The sequence below is a fragment of the Momordica charantia genome (genome assembly GCF_013281855.1).
Source record: "Momordica charantia cultivar OHB3-1 chromosome 2 unlocalized genomic scaffold, Mcharantia_2.0 BLBB01000002.1, whole genome shotgun sequence".
Classification (NCBI taxonomy): domain Eukaryota; kingdom Viridiplantae; phylum Streptophyta; class Magnoliopsida; order Cucurbitales; family Cucurbitaceae; genus Momordica; species Momordica charantia.
The window spans coordinates 4,616,846-4,636,849 of NW_028275160.1; the positions used below are offsets into that span (position 1 = coordinate 4,616,846).

General features: G+C 31.7%; 2 protein-coding genes and 1 pseudogene across 3 annotated transcripts; all 3 read right to left on the reverse strand.

Moving 5' to 3' along the window:
- Positions 1–141: 141 nt before the first annotated feature.
- Positions 142–4,590, reverse strand: LOC111018099 (transcription factor GTE4). 2 transcript variants are annotated; one of them, XM_022294051.2, is made up of 5 exons: positions 2,201–4,590; positions 2,058–2,103; positions 1,844–1,960; positions 1,645–1,718; positions 142–536 (listed from the first exon to the last, which is right to left on the reverse strand). In XM_022294051.2, the coding sequence occupies exons 1-4, from the start codon at positions 3,911–3,913 to the stop codon at positions 1,657–1,659; spliced, it is 1,938 nt and encodes a 645-aa protein (XP_022149743.1). In that variant the 5' UTR covers positions 3,914–4,590; the 3' UTR covers positions 142–536; positions 1,645–1,656. The 2 variants fall into 2 exon arrangements, with proteins under 2 accessions (XP_022149743.1, XP_022149742.1); XM_022294050.2 differs by having other exon boundaries at positions 142–540; positions 2,201–4,589.
- Positions 4,591–13,461: 8,871 nt separating this feature from the next.
- LOC111018019 (CLAVATA3/ESR (CLE)-related protein 6-like) lies at positions 13,462–13,696 on the reverse strand. The gene has a single exon (XM_022293941.2). It carries the CDS (start codon positions 13,684–13,686, stop codon positions 13,462–13,464), a length of 225 nt encoding a protein of 74 aa, XP_022149633.1. The 5' UTR covers positions 13,687–13,696.
- A 3,545-nt stretch (positions 13,697–17,241) lies between these two features.
- Positions 17,242–20,004, reverse strand: LOC111018018 (pentatricopeptide repeat-containing protein At3g58590 pseudogene; annotated as a pseudogene).

Below are 20,004 nucleotides of genomic sequence, written 5' to 3' on the forward strand. Positions count from 1 at the left end.
GTTCTAAGAATCAATAACTCCAAACCGCTAAAATACAGTTTCTGCTACTCTTATCACATCACATCAGGCACACCATATAAATTTTGAACATCTTTTCTGTACACTATCAAAGTTTGCAGACTTTATTTTAAGAAAGAAAGCTACAAATTAATTCCGACACATGATAGGTCTACAATTCATGACTGTGAGGCAACTGCAACTACAGAATTGTGCCAAAACAAAGAATCCGATAGAATGTAACATGCTGAGTGGAGCATGAGTAGAGAAAGAAAGCAAGCAAGCAAGCAATGCCATATTCGGTACGCCAAAACTACCGCCATCTAATTTCTAATCGGATTCTACCATATGTTACAAATTATTACAATGGAGGCAATCCTCCCATAACAAGAGAGACTAAATCTAAGCATTCTATCATCGCCTAATAGACCACCCTTAGTTCGCATTCAGGACTGCTTGAAGGTACCTTCACAACATTTTCACTGTACACCAGCTGCAGATTCAAACCCACCATCTGAAGTCTTCCTCTAGGCATCAATCTACCTTCAAATCCATAAATATCAAGCAATCGTTATTCAACCTACTAGATAACGAACACACTTTTTAAGTGCAACACTGTCAACTGTGAGAAATATAAATGGGAGTGCAACTAAAATATAAACAAGTCTTCACATTATATACTAAATGGGATCTACGGACGAGTTTCTGGTGTCAGGCTACTATTTCCACATTAAACTTCAATCAAGTTATTAATTGTTGTAAATTTGGGCATTGTCTTAAAACTAAATAACTGATGTTCAAGATGATAAAAGAGTAGAAACAGTGAACAATTGATACACAACATGCTACGCTACAGAGATGCAATTATTCAGCATCGGATTTGCACAACAAAAGGCGGATATAAGAACAGTATTTATGCTCCATCGAAGAAAAGAAGTAACATGTAAATAGAATCGCATCAAGAAATACTTCTCCTCCAAAAACACAATAGAAAATGCCAAATAGTACGTTAAAAATCAAGCACCTAAACGCTAAAACAATAACCTCAGCAGTCAGCAGTGTATACTAAGTTATGATTTTACCGTAATTAGCATTTCATGTTATTCATAGATGACTCTGAATTTAAGATAATTACACTTGACGAAGTACACAAGTGAAACTGAATCTATATCACATAAGACATAAGACGATAATTTTTCTGAAATGTTGATGTTCTTGTCTCTTGATAAGTAACTTCAACAAAATTATAAAAAAAATTGAAATTAAAAAAATATAATAAATAGTTCCCCATATATAGGCAGAAGTTAAAGACAGCATATAACAATGTCATATCCCAATGCACACAAGTCTTGTTCCATACCAAAACGAATAAAATAAATAATTAGAGTACGTCATTCTTTTTATAAATGAAAACTAATAAAATTTGAAATTATACTCGATTACCTAATGAAATAAAGTATACAAAGGAATCACAATAATAATTAAAATGGTGAAACTGGGATAATGTTTATTATATCGATAGACCTGGAAGAAATTTACAAGGAATGAATTCTGGAAATGGTGAAAAGAAAACTTGGAAACAAAATATAAATGCATGTAAAAAAACCAAATCAATGCGTGTAAAAACTTAGTTCCATCCATTACTACCTGAACAGAAAATCAATGCATTGGTGATCCAGCATCAGATCCAGATGCTGAAGAACTGTCACTATCATCAGAATCTGCAATACATAATTTTAAAGAGAAAATTGCTGATATAAGACTGCCTGTGTAGACAAATTTTCAACAAAACGAACTGCTATGATGTTTTTATAAGCAAATTTAAGTAGAAAAACGCCGTACTTACCACTAGAAGAAGAAGATCCAGAATCACTACTAGAGCCACTTGAGCTGCTGGTCTTACTTGAATGATCCTGCTGTTGTCCCCCTCGGATGGGTGATGAAGAGGAAACAATATTGTCATCTGCTTGAGATTAACAAAATAAATTTAGAAATTCTCTTCACCTAACAACAATTAAGAAAGCAAAACCCAACCCAATTTTGTATATCAACAGACTGACCTGCTCTAATTTCTCCAAGTAACTTTGAACCATCCGAGGCAGGGGTCTATACGAGAGAACAGAAGAGCTTTCCTTAGCAAACAGCAGAAATTGATAATTCAAATTGGAACAAATGAATCTGGAAAATTAGATGCAGGGCTTACCTTCTCCCGGTCATTATGCTCAGCTTGTGCTTGAGCCTTCAAAATGGCAAGTTCAGCCTTCCTCTTATTCTTGCTTAAACTCTTCCTGTAATTCGTAACTAGTCTATCAAGCTCCCACAGAGTTTCTGTGTCAACACTATCAATGTCTACTTCAATTTCATCATCTTGTTGGAGAATTTCAGAGTTTCTCTTTTTAATAATCTGCAGAATGGCGTCTAGCTTCTCAGAGGGTAAATTCTGAAGGTTCGTACTGAGCTTTTGCTTTTCACTGTAAGTCATATCCCTTTTGAAGGGATCTTTTGCCTTCGGTTTCTGCAGCGAAGGTGTCCTTGCTGACGGAGTCACACTCATCGGTTGTGTCTTGGAATCAGCTGGATTTATGAATGACTCTGTCCCCCGTAGAATCTTTCTCATATCAAGGGGAGGAAGTGTTACGGAATGAGCTCTTATTGAATTAGAACTTGGACGAGCAGCCCCATATTCCATTCCCAACCTCATCTCCTGATAATAATTTGATTCTATTATAGCCCACCTGTCCTCAAAGATTTTCAGTAACTGTTCCGCCATTACGTGAACATCTTGACCCTTTGGATTATAAGTCATAGCATTATGAAAAGTAAGTCTCACGTCCTCCGCAAATTCTTTTGGAGATTTGTACCAATTCTTGTTCAGCCTCGTCTTCACAGTACCCAAGTCCATTGGATGTCTGATAATGCTAAAATAATCATGCAAACCAAGCCCCTCTACGTCAACAGGAGTATTGAACACCCAACCATGCTTGTGCTTCATCAATTTCTCAAGTAGAGAAACACAAGAATTGAAGATCTTGGTACCCATTCCAAAACCATGCTTAAATTTTCGTCTAGTATGCTTTCTCCCATTTAATTTGGACTTCTTATTACTCTCAGCTGGAGGGATCCTATCTTTTGCAAGCAAGAACTCAGAATTGCGATAAAACTGGTTTGCTTTCGGAGTCCTCTTCTCTCTTTCCATGAATTCATTAACCCCTTTACCATTCTCCAGAACTGATATGTTTAACCGGTGCAGTGGTCTGGTACCATCTGGAGGAACACCAACAGAACCAACTTCCGAATGTACATGATATGCTCCACGACCGTTATCAGCCAATTCCATTGTTGACACGTGAGAATGACTATGGCCACTATTTAACTGCCCTTGTATGGCTTCAATCCTCTTAACCAAATTTCTCACAATTTCAAGCTCACTCTCGAATTTCCGCCGAAGCTCTTGCATTTCCTGCTTCGGCTTCGACGCCCCATTGACCCGACTCTGATTGTCCAAACCCATCTTAAGGATGCCATTCCCAGAAGACGGGTCCTCGGTTGCCAGCGCAGTCGGTCCCACCGATGCCTCTCCATTAAGCCTCGTCAAATCATCAGAGGCAGCGCCCAACCTCGGTGAAGGCTGCTGCTGCGATAGATTCGCATCTTCTGAGGCTTCTGAATGCGGCACTGCCTGGTCTGAATTGTTGTTTAAGTTTTTAACATTGCTGAAGGTAGCGGCGACAGTATTTCCATTCTTGCTGCTCCCATCCTTGTCGGTGGTGGTGGACACAGTGGTACTGGCGGTAACACTAGCCGTATTCTTGTTCTTCAGACCTTTGAACGCTTTTCTTCTGTAAACCTTAGTCTCCGAATACCTCTGCTTCACTCTATCTTCATCTCCTCCTCCAGCTATAGGCGCTGAAGCCATACAAATAATCGATACCCAAAACCCTAAAACCCTCTTTCTATCCTCAAAAAGTCGAATTATCCGTACCTAGGGTTTCCCTCACCCGAAAAAAAAAATTCAGACAAAACAACAAGAAACTCAAATCTCCGAGAAATTAAGCACCAAACGCCGAAGCTCCTCACCAAATTAAACCAAAACAAAAAAGGGAAATATCAAACAAACCAATTACACCGCATCCGTGAAGTAAAATAAACGCAGAGGAGACGCTTAAAAGCCAGAAAACGTTAGGGTTTGGAGGTCGGAGGTCGGAGACAGCGAAGTTTCCGGCCAGATCTGGCTCCGTTCTGTTGAGAAAGAAAAAGACCACCGCCTTCTCTCTAAAATTCACCGCCTCTCGACGTCGTTTCGTTACAGGTGTACGGCTGAAGCGAAGATCGTGGCCCGCAGCGTATTATATGACGCGTTGGGACGGCATCGGAAGACCCGTGCGAAGAACTCCAATCATTACGCGTTATTGTGGACCGTGTACTGCACGGTCCAATGGGAAGAGACGCGCGAAGAATATTCCGGCGCGTGAAGTCGACGTCGCTGAGATCTCACTAGAAGTGGGGCAGTGGCGGGGACTCTGGTTTCTAAATTTTCAAAAGGTTCGATCAGTCGCGGGGATAAGCCGAGCGCGTCGATTTTACTGACAAAAAATAAATTGAAAAATGAAGAGGAAGAAGATTGTGTTTGTGTTGAGATGCTACCGAACGGAAGGAATTTTCCGTTTGAATGCTTCCGTCGGTTACGGTGAGAATTTTAGGTCATAAAAAGCCCAAGCCCAATAATGAAGCCTCCAAAATTTATGCGGCATAAATAACCCAAGCCCAATAATTAAGGTTTACGATAAGATGGCTAGTTTAGTCCTCTACACTTTTATTTAAAAAATCATTTATTCTCTAAACTTTTAAATAATAATTATTTTAATTTCATTTAAATTTTTAAAATATCTATTTTAGTCACTTAAGTTTTAAAAATATTAACTATTTTTGTCTTTATTATTATTACGCGGCTTAATATTCATTCACTTTAATGTTTAATATAGCATATGTTTATGTCACGGCTTTCTTGTTTATTTTTCCTGTATTTCTCGTTTGTTTTTCAAGGATTTGAAATCATATTTATTTTTGTTTGTTGAAACTTAAAATTCATAATTTAAAACGTAATGATTTTAAATTTATTTTTTCTTTCAAATATTTTCCATCTTAAATAGTTCAGATTTGGTAAGATTTTGGTTCTTTTTGGGGTCAAAAAGTAATATTTCTCTTTTAAAATGATATGATACCAAATTTAATTCAATGGAAAGAAAAATTAGGAACCTATACCAATCAAATATGTTCAAATATTTGACGCCTATCTCCCAGCCCTGTTGCATTAAAAAAAAATATATCTTTAAATATATTATGCTAAATTGTAAGAACGGCTAGAAGACTCTTTTCGACATAGCCATAAATAATATTTAAAAGTTTTAATTTATTGCATTGATTTTATTTGATTAAATGATATGTTTCTTTAAATGATTGATTATATATGGTTAACATCGATATTTTAGATAAAGAAATGGAGCGGGAGTGGACGGTTCAAATTATAATTTGAAAAATCCTACTCTTTTTAATATATTCTTGTTTAATTCATCAACAACAAATTGGGTAGGGATTTGAACAAAGTTACCCTATACCTTAATCAGATTGAGCTACGTTCAAATTAACCTCTTGCCAAAAAAAATTGTTAGGGGTAACTTTTTAAGAAAAAACATCTAATGAAAAGTGTCACGAACTACTTTAGTTCTTTTTTTTCTTTTAAACGGAGGACCTAATTAAGTTTTTGATAAGACCAAACAAGGCCAATAAATTCCTTCCATCCTGAGGCGATTAATTATATGATCATATATGTAACATCAAATAATATATTATATATAGAATAAACATTATCAAAGCTTGGTATGAGATAATATTAAATTTTCCATAATTCTGAGAAAGTTATAAAAGCGCCAAACCAACTAGATTCTTTTTTTTTTTAATATATAATTAAGAGAATGACAAGGAGGGGCATGGATTCTTTAGGAAATAAAATAAAATGATATATGCACAGAAGTAGAATATTGTTGGTCAAATTTAGAATTAAACACTAACAGGATTATTCTTTTGGATTGATTAATGATTAAAAAGAATCTTGATTTGGTGATTAAGTAAAATAAATGGATCAATTTAAATATAATTAATGAGGATGGGATGAAGTTAATACTTAATTAATAGGTCCGGCGGGGCCACCTGCAAATTACAAGAAACGGAGCCTGGAGGTGTATAACTCGTTGCGGAAGCCACTAATTACATTTTTAATTAATTAATAGTTTAAATACTATTTCCGTCTATGTATTTTTAACTTTTCATTTATATTTTAATTAATCATATATTTGCAAAATATTTGTTTTATTCTCTCTGATTTTTATAAAAGTGAAAATTTTGGTTTCTGTTTCGTAAAATTTTAACGTCAAGTTGTACCCAATGAAAAATCTTTAATACATGCTGAATTTTTGATTGAAATACATGAGATAAAAGTGAAAATTAATGGACTAAAAATGATAATTTTTAAAAAACACGGCAAAAACAAAAAACGGTTTTAAAGATAAAAAAATTAAAACCAACCAAAATTGAATGTAATTTTGAGAATACAAAAACTACGATAAATTAAAGCTGAAAATAGTACAAGAATAAAAGTAATATTTTAACCTAAATTAATTCAGCTTTGGAAGTGAGTGGATGCATGCCTTTTTCAGATTACGTCTTACAACCCATGCTTGGATATTTACTTACAATATGGTCTTTTTATATATTTGTATATCTAGATAGTTTCATTCTAATCACTCTAAAATAAAAAATTAAATAAATAAAAACAGAAGCAAGAGGGATCAGATAAAGATGGTTTCTTTCCTTTTTCTCTTCTTTGTTTGTATTTTTTATTTGAGAATTTGAACTTTCACACTAGATTTAGGTGTTTTAACACTTAAATTATATTTGTATTAATTAAATTATATGACACAAAGATAATTTCTTCCAAAATCTAATCTTTTTCTTTAATTTAGAAAAGATAAAATATTAGGTTAAAATACCACAATCTAAAAAAAATTTTTTACTCTCTCTTTCTATATATATATATCTTAGTTACGTCTTTCTATATATATATCTTAGTTACGTAAATATAAGAATGTAGATTTAAACCTACGACTGTTTTTTAAAGAGGCAAAAGTTGTGTTAACCATTAGAATATATCTAATTAAGTTTGTCAAAGTTTTCTTCCTATTTTGTAAGTTTGAGAATAGGACGAGATCAGCAGATTTTTACTCCAATAAAATAACCAAGTCAAAACATAATTAAACTTAAAAAGGATACCCTTTTCTTATAATCTCAAGAAAATATTAGTACATGATATACAACCAGCGGGGTTCAATATTATTGAGAAACAAAAGACATTAATAAAAATTTGAATGCATGGTTTTGCATGTTAATTAAAACCCTATCCTACCAAAAATTATAAGTTGAATACTACAAGAGAGAGAAGACAATAGAAGAAAGGAAATTAGGCTATTTAGGAAACATAGTTGAGAAAAGAAAAGATGGAACTTTATATTATAAATATATATGATCCATATATTGATCGTTACAACAAAAGCTCCTCAAAATTAAACACAATATCGAAGATGGGACGACTTTGAGAAACAAGGAAGTTAAGGAAGAAGATAAAGTTTGAAATTGAAATAATTATATCAAACGAAACCATAGCTCTCCCATTTATTACTTTACCTGCAACTGCAACATTGGTTTTAATTTCAATTCAAACATGGTGTTCTGGGTCGGGTCCTCCGGGGACGATCCTCTCAGATCCAACAAGCGACCGGGAATGCGGCCTGCAGTGTCGGTATCGGAGCTCGTGCAGGTGAAAGTCGAGGAGTTTATGAAGAAGAAGAAGGTTATTGGTTTGTGGTGCAACATGTTCATGGTGTGTGGTGAGAAGAACTCGGCCCTGAGAGTGAGAGGTGAGGAAGAGCAAGGAGAAAGCGCACAAGAGAAGCAACGACATGATGGGTTTAATCTCAGCTCTGGCCATTTAAGTTTGCTGTCTGATACAAACTACTTCTCTTCTTCCTATACATATTTATAGGAGTATCTCCAAAAGTGGTTTGATTTTGCCTTCTGCTTTTTAAGGCTAAATGTCAAAAATTTAGTTGTTTTACACATCTAGAATTTATGAAGTTTTGAGTTATGTTTTTCTTTTCCTTCAATATACCTCAAGTAATTAACTTAACCTCTTGTAAAAAATAATGAGATTATCATAGGTAAGGTGTTCGTGCTCGTGAGTCGTAAATGGCATTGACCCTATTGTTTAAATGTGTTGATGTGATGTGGTTGATAAGAACTTAGTTGAATTGATCAAATCATTACTTACTATCCTAAAGATAGGAGAATTTGTCCCACGGCTAGTTGAACTAAAAAAAATGTGACATTGATGCGATGATTGAACTAATAATTAAAGTAATTGTGTGGTGCGGATTATGGTAGGTCAATTAAGGGATAAAATAAAGTGTTTGTAGACATTTCAATTTAAGATAATGTGTTCACTTCCCTCCTTCACATCGAGCCCCATTTAATTTCTTGTTCTTGCGAAATTTCTCATAAAGTTTTGCAAGCATCGGCGAAGATTCCTTACATGGATTGGTTCCCTACGAGGAATTATTCCACATTTATTTTTTCTAAGGGGAAATTTGGATATCTTTATTAACATAATATCTCAACCTTGCACCTTTATCATAGTAATAGACCTCTATGATGGATAGACATATAAACGTGTAATAGACCATATAAGTGATAGATGCTCATCTTACAAAATTGTCATGTTTTACAAAATCTTATTCTTTATATTATATTATATTTGTAAATATGGCAAATTATTTGTCATCCATTACAAACCTTCTAAAATTAATACTTTGAATGGTTATCTCTCAAATTTAAAATAATTTTAATTAATTTTTGACTTTGATAATAAATTCATGTTGTTAAGCTTGGTAACTTAAATGTTGATGTTAATATAACAGTAACCAGATAAACAAATGATGAAAAGCGGTATTTGCTTTTTCTGTTTACACTATTTTTTTATTTTTGTTTTTGAAGTAGCATAGAGAGTTGTCCTACGTTGATGATTTTTTCCAAAAAATTATACCAATATTTTTAACTTGCTAGATTTATTATCATTTTAGAACTGCCCTTAGTTTTATAATTTAACCCAACTTCTTAAAATGGGAATGAAGTGGAATGGAATATGTGAACCGACAAATCGACCCAACACCAAGGGGTTGTCGTTTTCTCCATGCGATAAGGACTCATGCTTTTTTATTCACCGTGTAGCTTGTATTACTTTGTCTTAATTATTACATTAAAAAGTTGTTAATTAATTTGTCTGATTTTCTGCTTTGGCTTTAGCAAATTGACCCTGCTTTTATTTTATTTTTAAAGAAGCAAATTGACCATATTAATCATTGAATAATAATTTTTGCTTTTATATAATTAATTACAGCCATACAGCAACTAATTCCACGACGGAACCAGTAAAAGGTTCTAATCATGCTTAATTATGGCTCTAATCCTCGTCAAAACAATAATGTGCTGACCATAGCATTAATTAAAAGTTTGTTCTTGTCTTTAAAATTATAATGGAATGACTTACAACGACGTTTTTTTTTTTCAAATACTTTTTCAATAATATCATTACAATTTTTTCTTGGACTCCAAGGTAATTTTATTAGTGACAAATATATATATATAAAGTATAATTTTTCAATAGTGTATAATATATATATTTGTTGTTTACTATGATTTTAGGACCACATGAAAAAATTACCATATTTTAAATGGTTTGTTTAATTAAATTTAGGAAAATAATGGGAAAGTATTTTGGAGCTTAATGGAAAACAATGATCAGCAACCATACTTTATACGAAAGAAAAATGTAACTAATGGAAATCCAATGCCAACAATCACAATGAGGACCGGGGAAGAAATAGCACCACAGTTAAATTTAATTCATTAATTACCTTGGGATAAAGTTGCTCATCTCCGATTCATAGAGAAAATGTTTTTTTTTCCTCTCATTTTTCAGTGCATTTTAAATAAGGTAGTGATTTAAACCTCCGACTTTGAATGAGTGAATATATAACCACTAAGATATATTTATGTTAGACCAAAAAAAAATTATCTTAACGGAATCTTCTTTTATGAACAATGTACACATGAGTGTTATTAGGATAGGGTGGGGCATGGACGGGAACGTTCTCACCCCTTGTTTTATTCCTCATCTCCGGGAAATTTTTCATGAAAGCTCTTGAAGATCGGGACAGGATTCTCTGTTTGGATCAGGTTCTTCACGGGGAATTATTCTCTATTTATTTTTTTTTTTTAAGAAATTTCAAATTAGAAGTTTATCCTTTAGGTAAATTCTCACAAGAAATTCCCATTTTGAAAGAAAAATTGTTAGATTTTCTAAGAACATCTCATGAACCATAATACAAATTATAAAAAAGTTCATAAGGTAAGAAATCTTATAATGTAAATTTCACCCTCCAAATCATGGATATATAAGTTCCAAAAATGTAAACACATAACAACGTCTCGTAAACCAACAAATCCTAAATAAATTTTAGGTAGATTAGGAGCTTCATTAGGAAATATATCCTCGCCTCATCTAAAGGGCCTATCTTCATGGGAACAAGTAACATTATATATTGGTCAATCTAAACATAATTCAACTGGTTAAGGTGTTTATCATCGACTAAAATATCATGAGTTTGAATCCTCACTCCCACATATTATACTAAAAAAATAGTTGAATAATCTCGATGATGCTAAACAAAAGAGGCGGTCCAAATCTAAACCTAACCTGTTAAGTTATTTTTCCCTTTAATAAACCTTTGTTTTTTCTTTTAGTTTTTTCCCAAAACTTTTTCTTTTTATGGAAACAATACAAAAGATCTGTTCGGCTTACTAAAGAAAGAAAGAAAAAGGTGAATCCTGCATAAATGCCAAGCATTAAAGAAAGAAAATTAAAAAAAAAAAACATTAGTTTACTTTACACTTTGTTTGGCTAAACCATAAGTGGCTTTCTTTTTTTTTACAAAGAAAAGTTAAATCCCCTTTTGGTCTCAAATTTTAATCGGACAGTATACAAATTCTCTTCTTCAAAATAAATAAATAAATACACATATATATTTGTGTGTGTCTTACTAATATTACGAGGCAACTGATTGACCACTTGGTTGCCTAGTAAATTAGCTCATTTTCCGCGTCTTTTTAATTAATTTCCTTGGCTCCTTTAGATTAATGAAATGCATATATTTATGTAGTGGAATATACAGCCAACCAATAAGCCCAATTTTGGATTCTTGTTGGGTCTTGGTTATTAAATAAAACGTAAAACAATATTATTTGCTTTACAATTAGATAGGCCAATTTTGGATTCTTTATGGGAGGTTGAATCTTATCTTCAAGATTCTTTATTTGGTTTTTGTTCAAATTTCAATTGGAATACAGGTGCCACTCCCATCAATGGCGCTACCATTAATACACAATTAAACGCAAGTGCTTGATCACAATTTTTTTTTTATTGTTTTTTTAAAATATGGTTAGTTTATATCACATTAATATACATATATATATATATATCTCTAGTTTTATGGATTTTTTCTTTCTTCAAAATTTGGATGAAACTCTTAAATCAACCCAACTAAGTTTACTAGCTGGGTTGCATTTTGTTGGGTAGAAAATTAAACTACCTCTTATTTGAAATTATATCTTCAAGTCATATTTAAGTTTTGAAATTACTAAAATCAGTTCAAAAGCTATTGAAATGATTCTTTAATTTTATTGTTTGAGTTTGAAAAGCATATTTATCCCGACCTATATCCTAAAAGTATTTGATCCTCTCTCCGACTATGGTATGGCAAAAAGAAAGCGAGCTCTACAGATTTATTTGATGTTTGATGAGCAGTCGTACTATGATTGTTTGGACGACATGGCACCATGCACTACACACAACAACGAATAATATTATGCAATCTGTAAACTCTTTAATCTTTTAGCAAGAAACCTATCACGACCATGCATTTTAGAATATGTCATTTCACATTCTACTTATTATTATCTTGCATTTATGGGTCATTAACTCTTTTTTGATAGGGTATAAGTAAAGTGATCAAATTGGAGCTAATATCAAATATTTTATATATCAACCGAACTTTATCCATAGAATGGACACTTATGCTAATTCAAAAAAAAAAAAAATTAGAATGTGGTTTATAGAATAATAATATTATTATTCTTTGTAAGCATCACTCTTTTTTCTCTATATTGATTAATTTCTTTAATTCATTAAAGAAACTATAAATGATTAAGGGTGGCATCACACTTGTGTTCTCTTCTATTGGATTTTGAATATTTGATCCATCTTTTCCATATAGTTTTGGACCACCCTGCTATATATATACAATAATTAATTCTAGATTCGTCCATAATTTTATATTGTTCCAATTAGATTCTAATTACCCATCGTATTCTTTTGGGATACTGGATCTAATCGTATTCTTGTCACCTTGTTATTTAAAGAAACTAATTTAACATTTTGGCCGCACTATTATAATACTAAATAAATATAAAATAAAAACAATTATCAAACATCAAAAAAAATGAAAAGGTTATCAACTTTAAATATCCATTTTTTAATTTCAATTCAATCAAATTTATTGTTTTTTATCTTATATCTCTAAAAAAATAAAAACGTGAAGTTTTTCTTTTTTTTTCCTTGTGTGGAGTACTTAACATGTAAGGTAGGATTCAAATTTGTAATTTTTATTCGAGAATATATATCTTAATTTATCAAAAAACTATCTATAAAATTAAAATTCATCTCAGGGGAGTGCTCCCTTTGATTAAATGGAAATTAAAACAAAAAAAATAATAAAATTATAATAGATTTTAATGAAAAAGTTTACAATTTGAAGGGTTTTGTAGGTTCATTGATCATGGCTTAATAAACAAATTTAATGATGAGAATGATATTGCAACAATCAATGTTAACTGTTAATTCGTTTCCTCCAAAAAAAGAAAAAAGTGTTGATTAATAATTCATAGGAAATTTCTGTAATTATCTTACTTATTCGGAATTTTTTTTTTCACATTGTAGTCATTTTAAAGAATCACAGAAACTACAAAAATTAATGAAAATAAATATACGCCAAACAAGAATAATAAGTACTAGTTAAACATTGCCTATATTAAAGACTTTTTTTTTTTTATGAAACTATTAAGAACATTGGATGATGACACATTAATATATAAAAAGACATAATTCTACTAATTTTAGGAACAACATAAAGGAAAAAAAAAAAGTACAAAAAGACCAACGAAGAACAAGTAATTATCATACATAAGACTTGGTCTATCACCAATAAATCTTGTTTTGTATGATCATCCATATTATTTTATTTAACTATGGTGCTTTGGATCTGGTCCACCTGGTACAATTCTTTCCGACGTAATGAGAGACCTCCGCTCGATCTTAAAGACATCAAATTTAAATTCTTGCAAAAGACGTTGACTGCTTATGTCCTTTTGTTTTTCAAAACGAAGAACATGTCCTTGTGATATCATCAAAAGAGTGGAAAAAATAAAGAGAAGAATCAACACACGAGAAGAGGTTGAAACAGCCATTTGAAAGGATCGAAAGGATGCCTTACTTGAGATGGTAAGTAGCTAATTTGCATGCATGCATGTGTATATATAAATATATATACCCAAAGGAAGAGAAGAGACAAAAAGTTAGGAAATTATTTAAATTTTGGTAAGGCAATTGGTTAATTATTAATTAAGGTTAGTGGGAAAGAATATGTGGAACAACAAAATGTTTCAAAGACCGATTTGGCTTTTAGTGTTTGTCTTTCCATTGATTGATGTTTTTTTTCTTTAAGATTGATGTGTTTTTTTGTTTCTCCTAATTTCTTATTCATTGAATTTCATTTTAGTAATTATTTTTTATTTTTATTTTTTTTATTGAAATAAGAAATAAAAAGAATTATTTATTATTTTTCTAAATTTTTATATGAGAATTAATTTTTTAACTAAATATTTAAATTTTGTTTGTTATATTTATTTTTTTATTATTTATTAAGCTCATATAAAATAATATTTTAATTTATGTTTAAAAATAACTAGAAATGAAAATTAAAAATTAAAAACTTGATTTTGTTGTTTTAAAATTTTTTTCATAAATTTGAAATGTGTCTATAAAATAGAAACAGAAAACAAAAACTCTTATGCTCAAAAGTGGAAATGAAAAATAATTAAACATGAATGTCACCAAATGAGTCTTAATTAAATTCAAAATCAAATCGATAAATTTGCAATATAGTTTAACGAACCCAACATAATAAACTCTTTAATAATTTTTTTCCTTGATCTAGTAACACTCTTTTATAAATGGAAGCTTTGAATTCACACCATTTTATTTTTGATATACAAACAGATATTCCAAATTTTAGTATTCAATATTTATTTTTCTAAAATTAATGTTTGTGTATTAATTTAAGCTTTATTTTAATCACCTTAAATTTTTATAAATTATTCTATTTTAGTTTCAGAATTTCGTATAAAAAATTATTTTAGTAAATTTGTTTTTATTAACCACTTCATCCATTTCGAATTCCAACGTCTAACTTACCTTATTGTTAAGTGCCTTCAAATATTTGTAAATGTAGATATCTATTTTCATTAATGAGATTAAATAATAGAAAGTGGTTGTAAACTCTCTCTCAAAGTTGGGACGAAAGAATAAGGATTAAGACAATTTTTTATATAAAGTTAAAAATTAAAACAAAATATTTGAAAGTTAATACTAAAATTAAAAAGTATATATATGAATTATAATAGAATTTATACAGCAATATATTTCTCTTTCAATTTGTCATCTGTTTTCCACAGCTAATCATTCTAATACGTCTCTAGCATGAGATTTATTATGTTACAATGGTCTCTAACAATTTTTTTAATATATAATTTTCAAACTCTATTAATAGTTTCTTTTTTAAAGAAAAAGTCAGTTAGATGCCAAAACAATTTTATTGTAAGTTGTAATAGTCATGATTAGAAATTGAATAATTTTTCCTTTTTAGTAGTATAGGGGTGGGAGATCGAACTCACAACCTTTTAGTTGAAAATTATGTCAATTACCGCTGAGCTATGCTTGCTTTGGCGTTAGAAATTAAATAATTTGATATATCAAATAAATGCGTTTTCATACATTCACCAAACTTCGTCAAATTAATATTCATAATTTTTCCTCTGTATCAAGTTTTTGGTAAATATTTTTAAGAGCTATAGTATCAAAAACTAACATTATATTTTAAACATATATATAAATTATCTCACTTGAGATATTAAGAAAAAGTAGAAAACACAAATACAATTTAGACAAAAAAATAATAATAATAATAATAATAATAATAATAATAGAATAGGTAATTACGAGTATTAAATTATATAATGTGATCAAAAGACCATAAACTTAAATAATATAAGTAATACCAATATTGACCTAATTCTCACTTTCGCAGTCGGAATGTTTTAAATTAAACCCTAAAAAATTGCATAGTTGGAAAGGTTGGTTTAAAGTTTTTTTTTCTTTCTTTTTTCATTCAATTTTGTTTGTATTGATTAAATAACACAAAATTTTGTTCAATAAAACAAATCATATCTCCACTAATTTAAAAAATTAGTTGATTAATTTGTGTAAGTAGGAAAATACAATGGGCAGTTGTCAAAGTATCAGCCGCAAAAGCTCAAAAGCCAACGCAAGTGGACAATTTAACTTTTTTTAAAGAATTAAATTAAGTTAATTAATTGTGTTTTGATGGTTTTTTTATTTCCTTTTAATATCATATCTTAAAAGTCAAAGATATCATAAAGGCAAAATGCATGGCCTCAAAAAAGAAAGAAAAAAAAAAGGCAAATGTATAAAATAATTTTGTTATTATTATTATTATTTTTTTAAATAGAAGAATGGTGAGGTGAGGTGGGGCATTATGTAATGCATTGACGGCTGCTAAGACATTAATAATATTATTGTTATTATTCCTTTTTATTTTTGGAAAACAATAATTATATAATTATGATTCAAAAACAAAGCTCAAATGATATAATGGAATGGGCGTGGCTGCACGTTTGTTTGTGATAATTGATCCCTTTCTTTTTTCTTTTGTTTCTTCTTCCATAGGTGAAATATACGTTTTAGTTTACAATATTTTAGTATTTTTTTAATTTGGTTCTTCTTCTTATTTTTTTTAATTAAGTCCTTTATAATGTAATATTTCTAAATATATCATTCTTGTTGGTAAATGTTAAAATGAGAGGATAATAAACTTACATGACATGATCTTTAGTGAGTTAACAATTTAAAGAACGAATTAGACTAACGAAGAACGAATTAGACTAGCTAAATGTTAAATAATGTAATATTTAACATGTTTCTCTCTTTAAGTGACTTAATTTCTCTTCATAGTTTTTGATAACTCACTAAATATCATGTCATAAGCTTATTATCTATCAATTTTAATATTCATTATTCATTGATGGTAAGAATATAATTGAAAATTGTCAAGATAATAGACCAAAGTATAAAACTTTTTAAACAATAAAAACTAAATTAAAGAAGACCATATCAATTTAATTTTCGTCTTTAAAATTCTATGTTTCAAATTATACTAGTTTCAATCAAACCTCCTCACTGTAACGTAAATGAAAAGTTGAAGTGGATATGACAAAATCGAGCCTTTTCTTTTCTTTTAATTTTGCAGATAGAATAAGTAAGATTTTCAATGTCGATGTCGATGAAAATATTGATGTCTTACTCTTATAAAAACGTTGATGAAAATATAGATAAAATGTCAATGTTGATAAATATTTCTGAACAATTTATAAAAACAAAAAAATTATAATAAATATTTAAATTAACAAATAAATATTTTACCCATTTCTATCAAAATTAAAATTTACTAATATTAATATTATATTTGTCCTACAAGATCCCAATCCCATAAAGGTTATCCAGAATCCGCTCCACACTCTCCAGTATCAGAGAAGAATGAGACAAGGATGAAAATCAAAATCCCCTATAAATTTTGTTTAATCCAAATTATCTTAACTAATTTTTAAAAACCTTTTTTTTTAAATGAGCTAAAATTGCATTAATAAAAGTAAAAAACAAGACAAAAATAGTATGAATCTTGGACTTGATTAATAATTATGGTAAATCAGCTTACCAGCTCCAACTGATCAAAGTTTATAAAGCAGACTCCAAAACTCCACACTGAACTTATAACACACAAATTAGTGGACTGTGTAAGCTTTTGTTTGAAACTTATATTTCACCAAGTCGTACTGATGTATATCCAAGTTGGAAAAAATGGGCAAAGGACCTAATTGTAAGGGCAGGGACCCCCAAGAAGGGCTGGGAATGGCATGGCACTGTAGGTTGCATTGCTGGAGGTTTAGATTTTGTGGTGTAAGGCTTACCTAATGCAGCCATGTCATCCACCCTAAGGTCTGCGATTTCCAATCTGTGCAGAGTACAGGATGGGAGGCCTAATGGTGGATGTCTACTCGATTTATGAAGAACGAAACACTGTTGGGGACGTGTCGATACTCGTTAGTACCTTGACATCAAGTGAAGGTTTTGGCAGGCATCCACTGGTTTACTTTCTTAGTTGGGTGGCCAGCAGTGTCTCTCATCATCAAGAAAGAAACATGGTGATTCATGTTTCCCTTAATCTCTGAAGTCATGCTCTGTCTTTGGGTTTCAGCAATATGGGATTCTTTGACACGGTCATGTTTGCATCACCTGGTCTGTAAGGTCTTTTGTCTTTTGCAGCCTTCCAGGAAGCTACGCCATAGAAAAGCATCAGGAGGAAAAGGCAAGGTGACAATCAACTTCTCTGTTTCCGCAGCATTAGGAAGCAAGTCAACCAGGCACTGATAATGATTCATGTCTAGTTCGACCCTGTATTCCACTTTCATCTTGTTGAACAACTTCATTCCTTCTTTAACAAGCCCGCTGTGCTTGCAAGCTGTAAGCACTGCACCAAGAGCTACCACGTTAGGTCTAAACCCTGATAACTCCATTTCTGCAAACTTTTCCGACACTTCATAAGCGTAGCCGTGTACCTCGAGGATGGAGATCAGAATTGTCCATGTGATTAAGTTTCTATCTTTCACTTTGTCAAATATCCAATGCTTCCACATTTTCCATACATGTCAATTAGCAGCAGATTGCAAATAAATGTATCACAACAACTGGGACTGGTCTTTATGATAACGCCATGAATCGAACTGCCAAGAGCAAGGTTGCAAAATTTAGCACAAACACTCAAAAGAGAGATGAATGTATAATTGTCTGGATAGATTTGGAGAATGAACATCCATTTGAAAAAAACCAGAGCTTTGAGGTAATTGCTAGTTCTAGCACAAGCTTCAATCAAAATATTCCAAGATACAATGTCTGATTCCTCAAGTAGATAAAAGAAACTTTCAGTGCCACGTTATATTGGCCAACTCTATTGTGATATCCAGCCATTATGTTAGAAAGCAGAACAGAAGGCTGTTTATTAGAATCAGAGACATGAGTCAGGAAATTAGATATGAAACCATGTTTGGCATAGGAAGAAGCAAGAGAGCTTGATACATAATCATTCTCCTCATAGCCCATTCTTATAATCAAACAAAGAATCTGACGTAATTCCAAAGCCAATAGTGTTTTTATAATGGCTTAAAATGTCAGCTCAGTAGGTCGATAACCAAAACGGAGCATTTCTAGCAGTAAATAAATAGACGAAGTATAGCAATCAGTTGAGTAATCCAAAATCAAAGTGTTCCAAGAAACCAAATTCTTCTCAGCTATCTCATCAAAGCAATAACGCGCTCCCTCCATTTTTCTAAACTTAGTGTAAAAGCCAACCAAAACAGTGCCCACATATACATCAGACTCCCAAGCAAAACGAATTATTTTTTAATGAAAATATTCCCCGTAAATGGAACTTTCCAAACAACTACAAGAGTAGACAGCTTTTACAAAGGATGCCTGGATAGGAATTATTCCATCCACTGACATATTGTAAAAGAGCTCTAATGCTATTTCAGGCATCTCATCAAACAGTTTCTCAGCTAAGAAAAAACCTCCACATTGTAAATACATGTTCACCAGAGAATTTACCACCAGAACTTACCCAATTTTAATCACAATACCAAGTAACTGTTGCCCAAATTTCAAGTCATCTTCACAAGAAAAATAAGACAAAACACCCACAAAATAGAACTTGGACAGTCTCATCCCTCCACTAATAAGCTCACAAAACAGAGACTTACATTCTTCCACAAGTTGATTACGACCGAGCAATGACAATAACGAATTCCACGTCACCAAACTTTTCCAATTCATATCTCCAAAAGCGCGCAGAGCTTCCTCAAAGCATCCAGCCTGTCGTATAGCCACATCAAGGCCGTTCCCACAATAGCACCAGCATCAAACAGTCCATTCTTAACCGATAACGCCTGCAATTGAACACCCTGCCAAAAATCCAATAACTCGGCTGACAATAACCCACCAAATGTCAATTGGGTCGGCACAAAACCACAATCTCTCATCTCCGAAAACAAACCCCATGCTTCATTTACAAACCCACGTCGGCTATAAGCACTGATTACCGTGTTATAAGACACAGAATTTCGGTGGGGCATTTTGTCGAACAGGTTGCGTGCCACCGATAACATCCCCAAAGAAGTGTATTGGAAGATGAGATTATTATGTACAAAAATGGCCTGGTTCGGAACATGACCCATTGTAATTGTGAGAGCATGAAGGGATCTTGTTGCTTTGAGGGAAGGGCCTTGGAGCATGCCTGAAGCAGCTGGAGCAGAAATTGGCGGTGCTTGGCGATATCGCCATTGAAGATCATGCAGTTCAGCAAGGGAACTGTTAGTCTT

Excerpts from the sequence above, each read along its gene's own strand:
- LOC111018099 (XM_022294051.2), bottom strand. The coding sequence starts at position 3,913 with ATGGCTTCAGCGCCTATAGCTGGAGGAGGAGATGAAGATAGAGTGAAG. Across the intron at positions 1,961-2,057 it reads ACTTGGAGAAATTAGAGCAG|ATGACAATATTGTTTCCTCT; the intron begins GTCAGTCTGTTG and ends AATCTCAAGCAG. Across the intron at positions 1,719-1,843 it reads TGGATCTTCTTCTTCTAGTG|ATTCTGATGATAGTGACAGT; the intron begins GTAAGTACGGCG and ends TATGTATTGCAG.
- LOC111018019 (XM_022293941.2), bottom strand. The coding sequence starts at position 13,686 with ATGGCTGTTTCAACCTCTTCTCGTGTGTTGATTCTTCTCTTTATTTTT.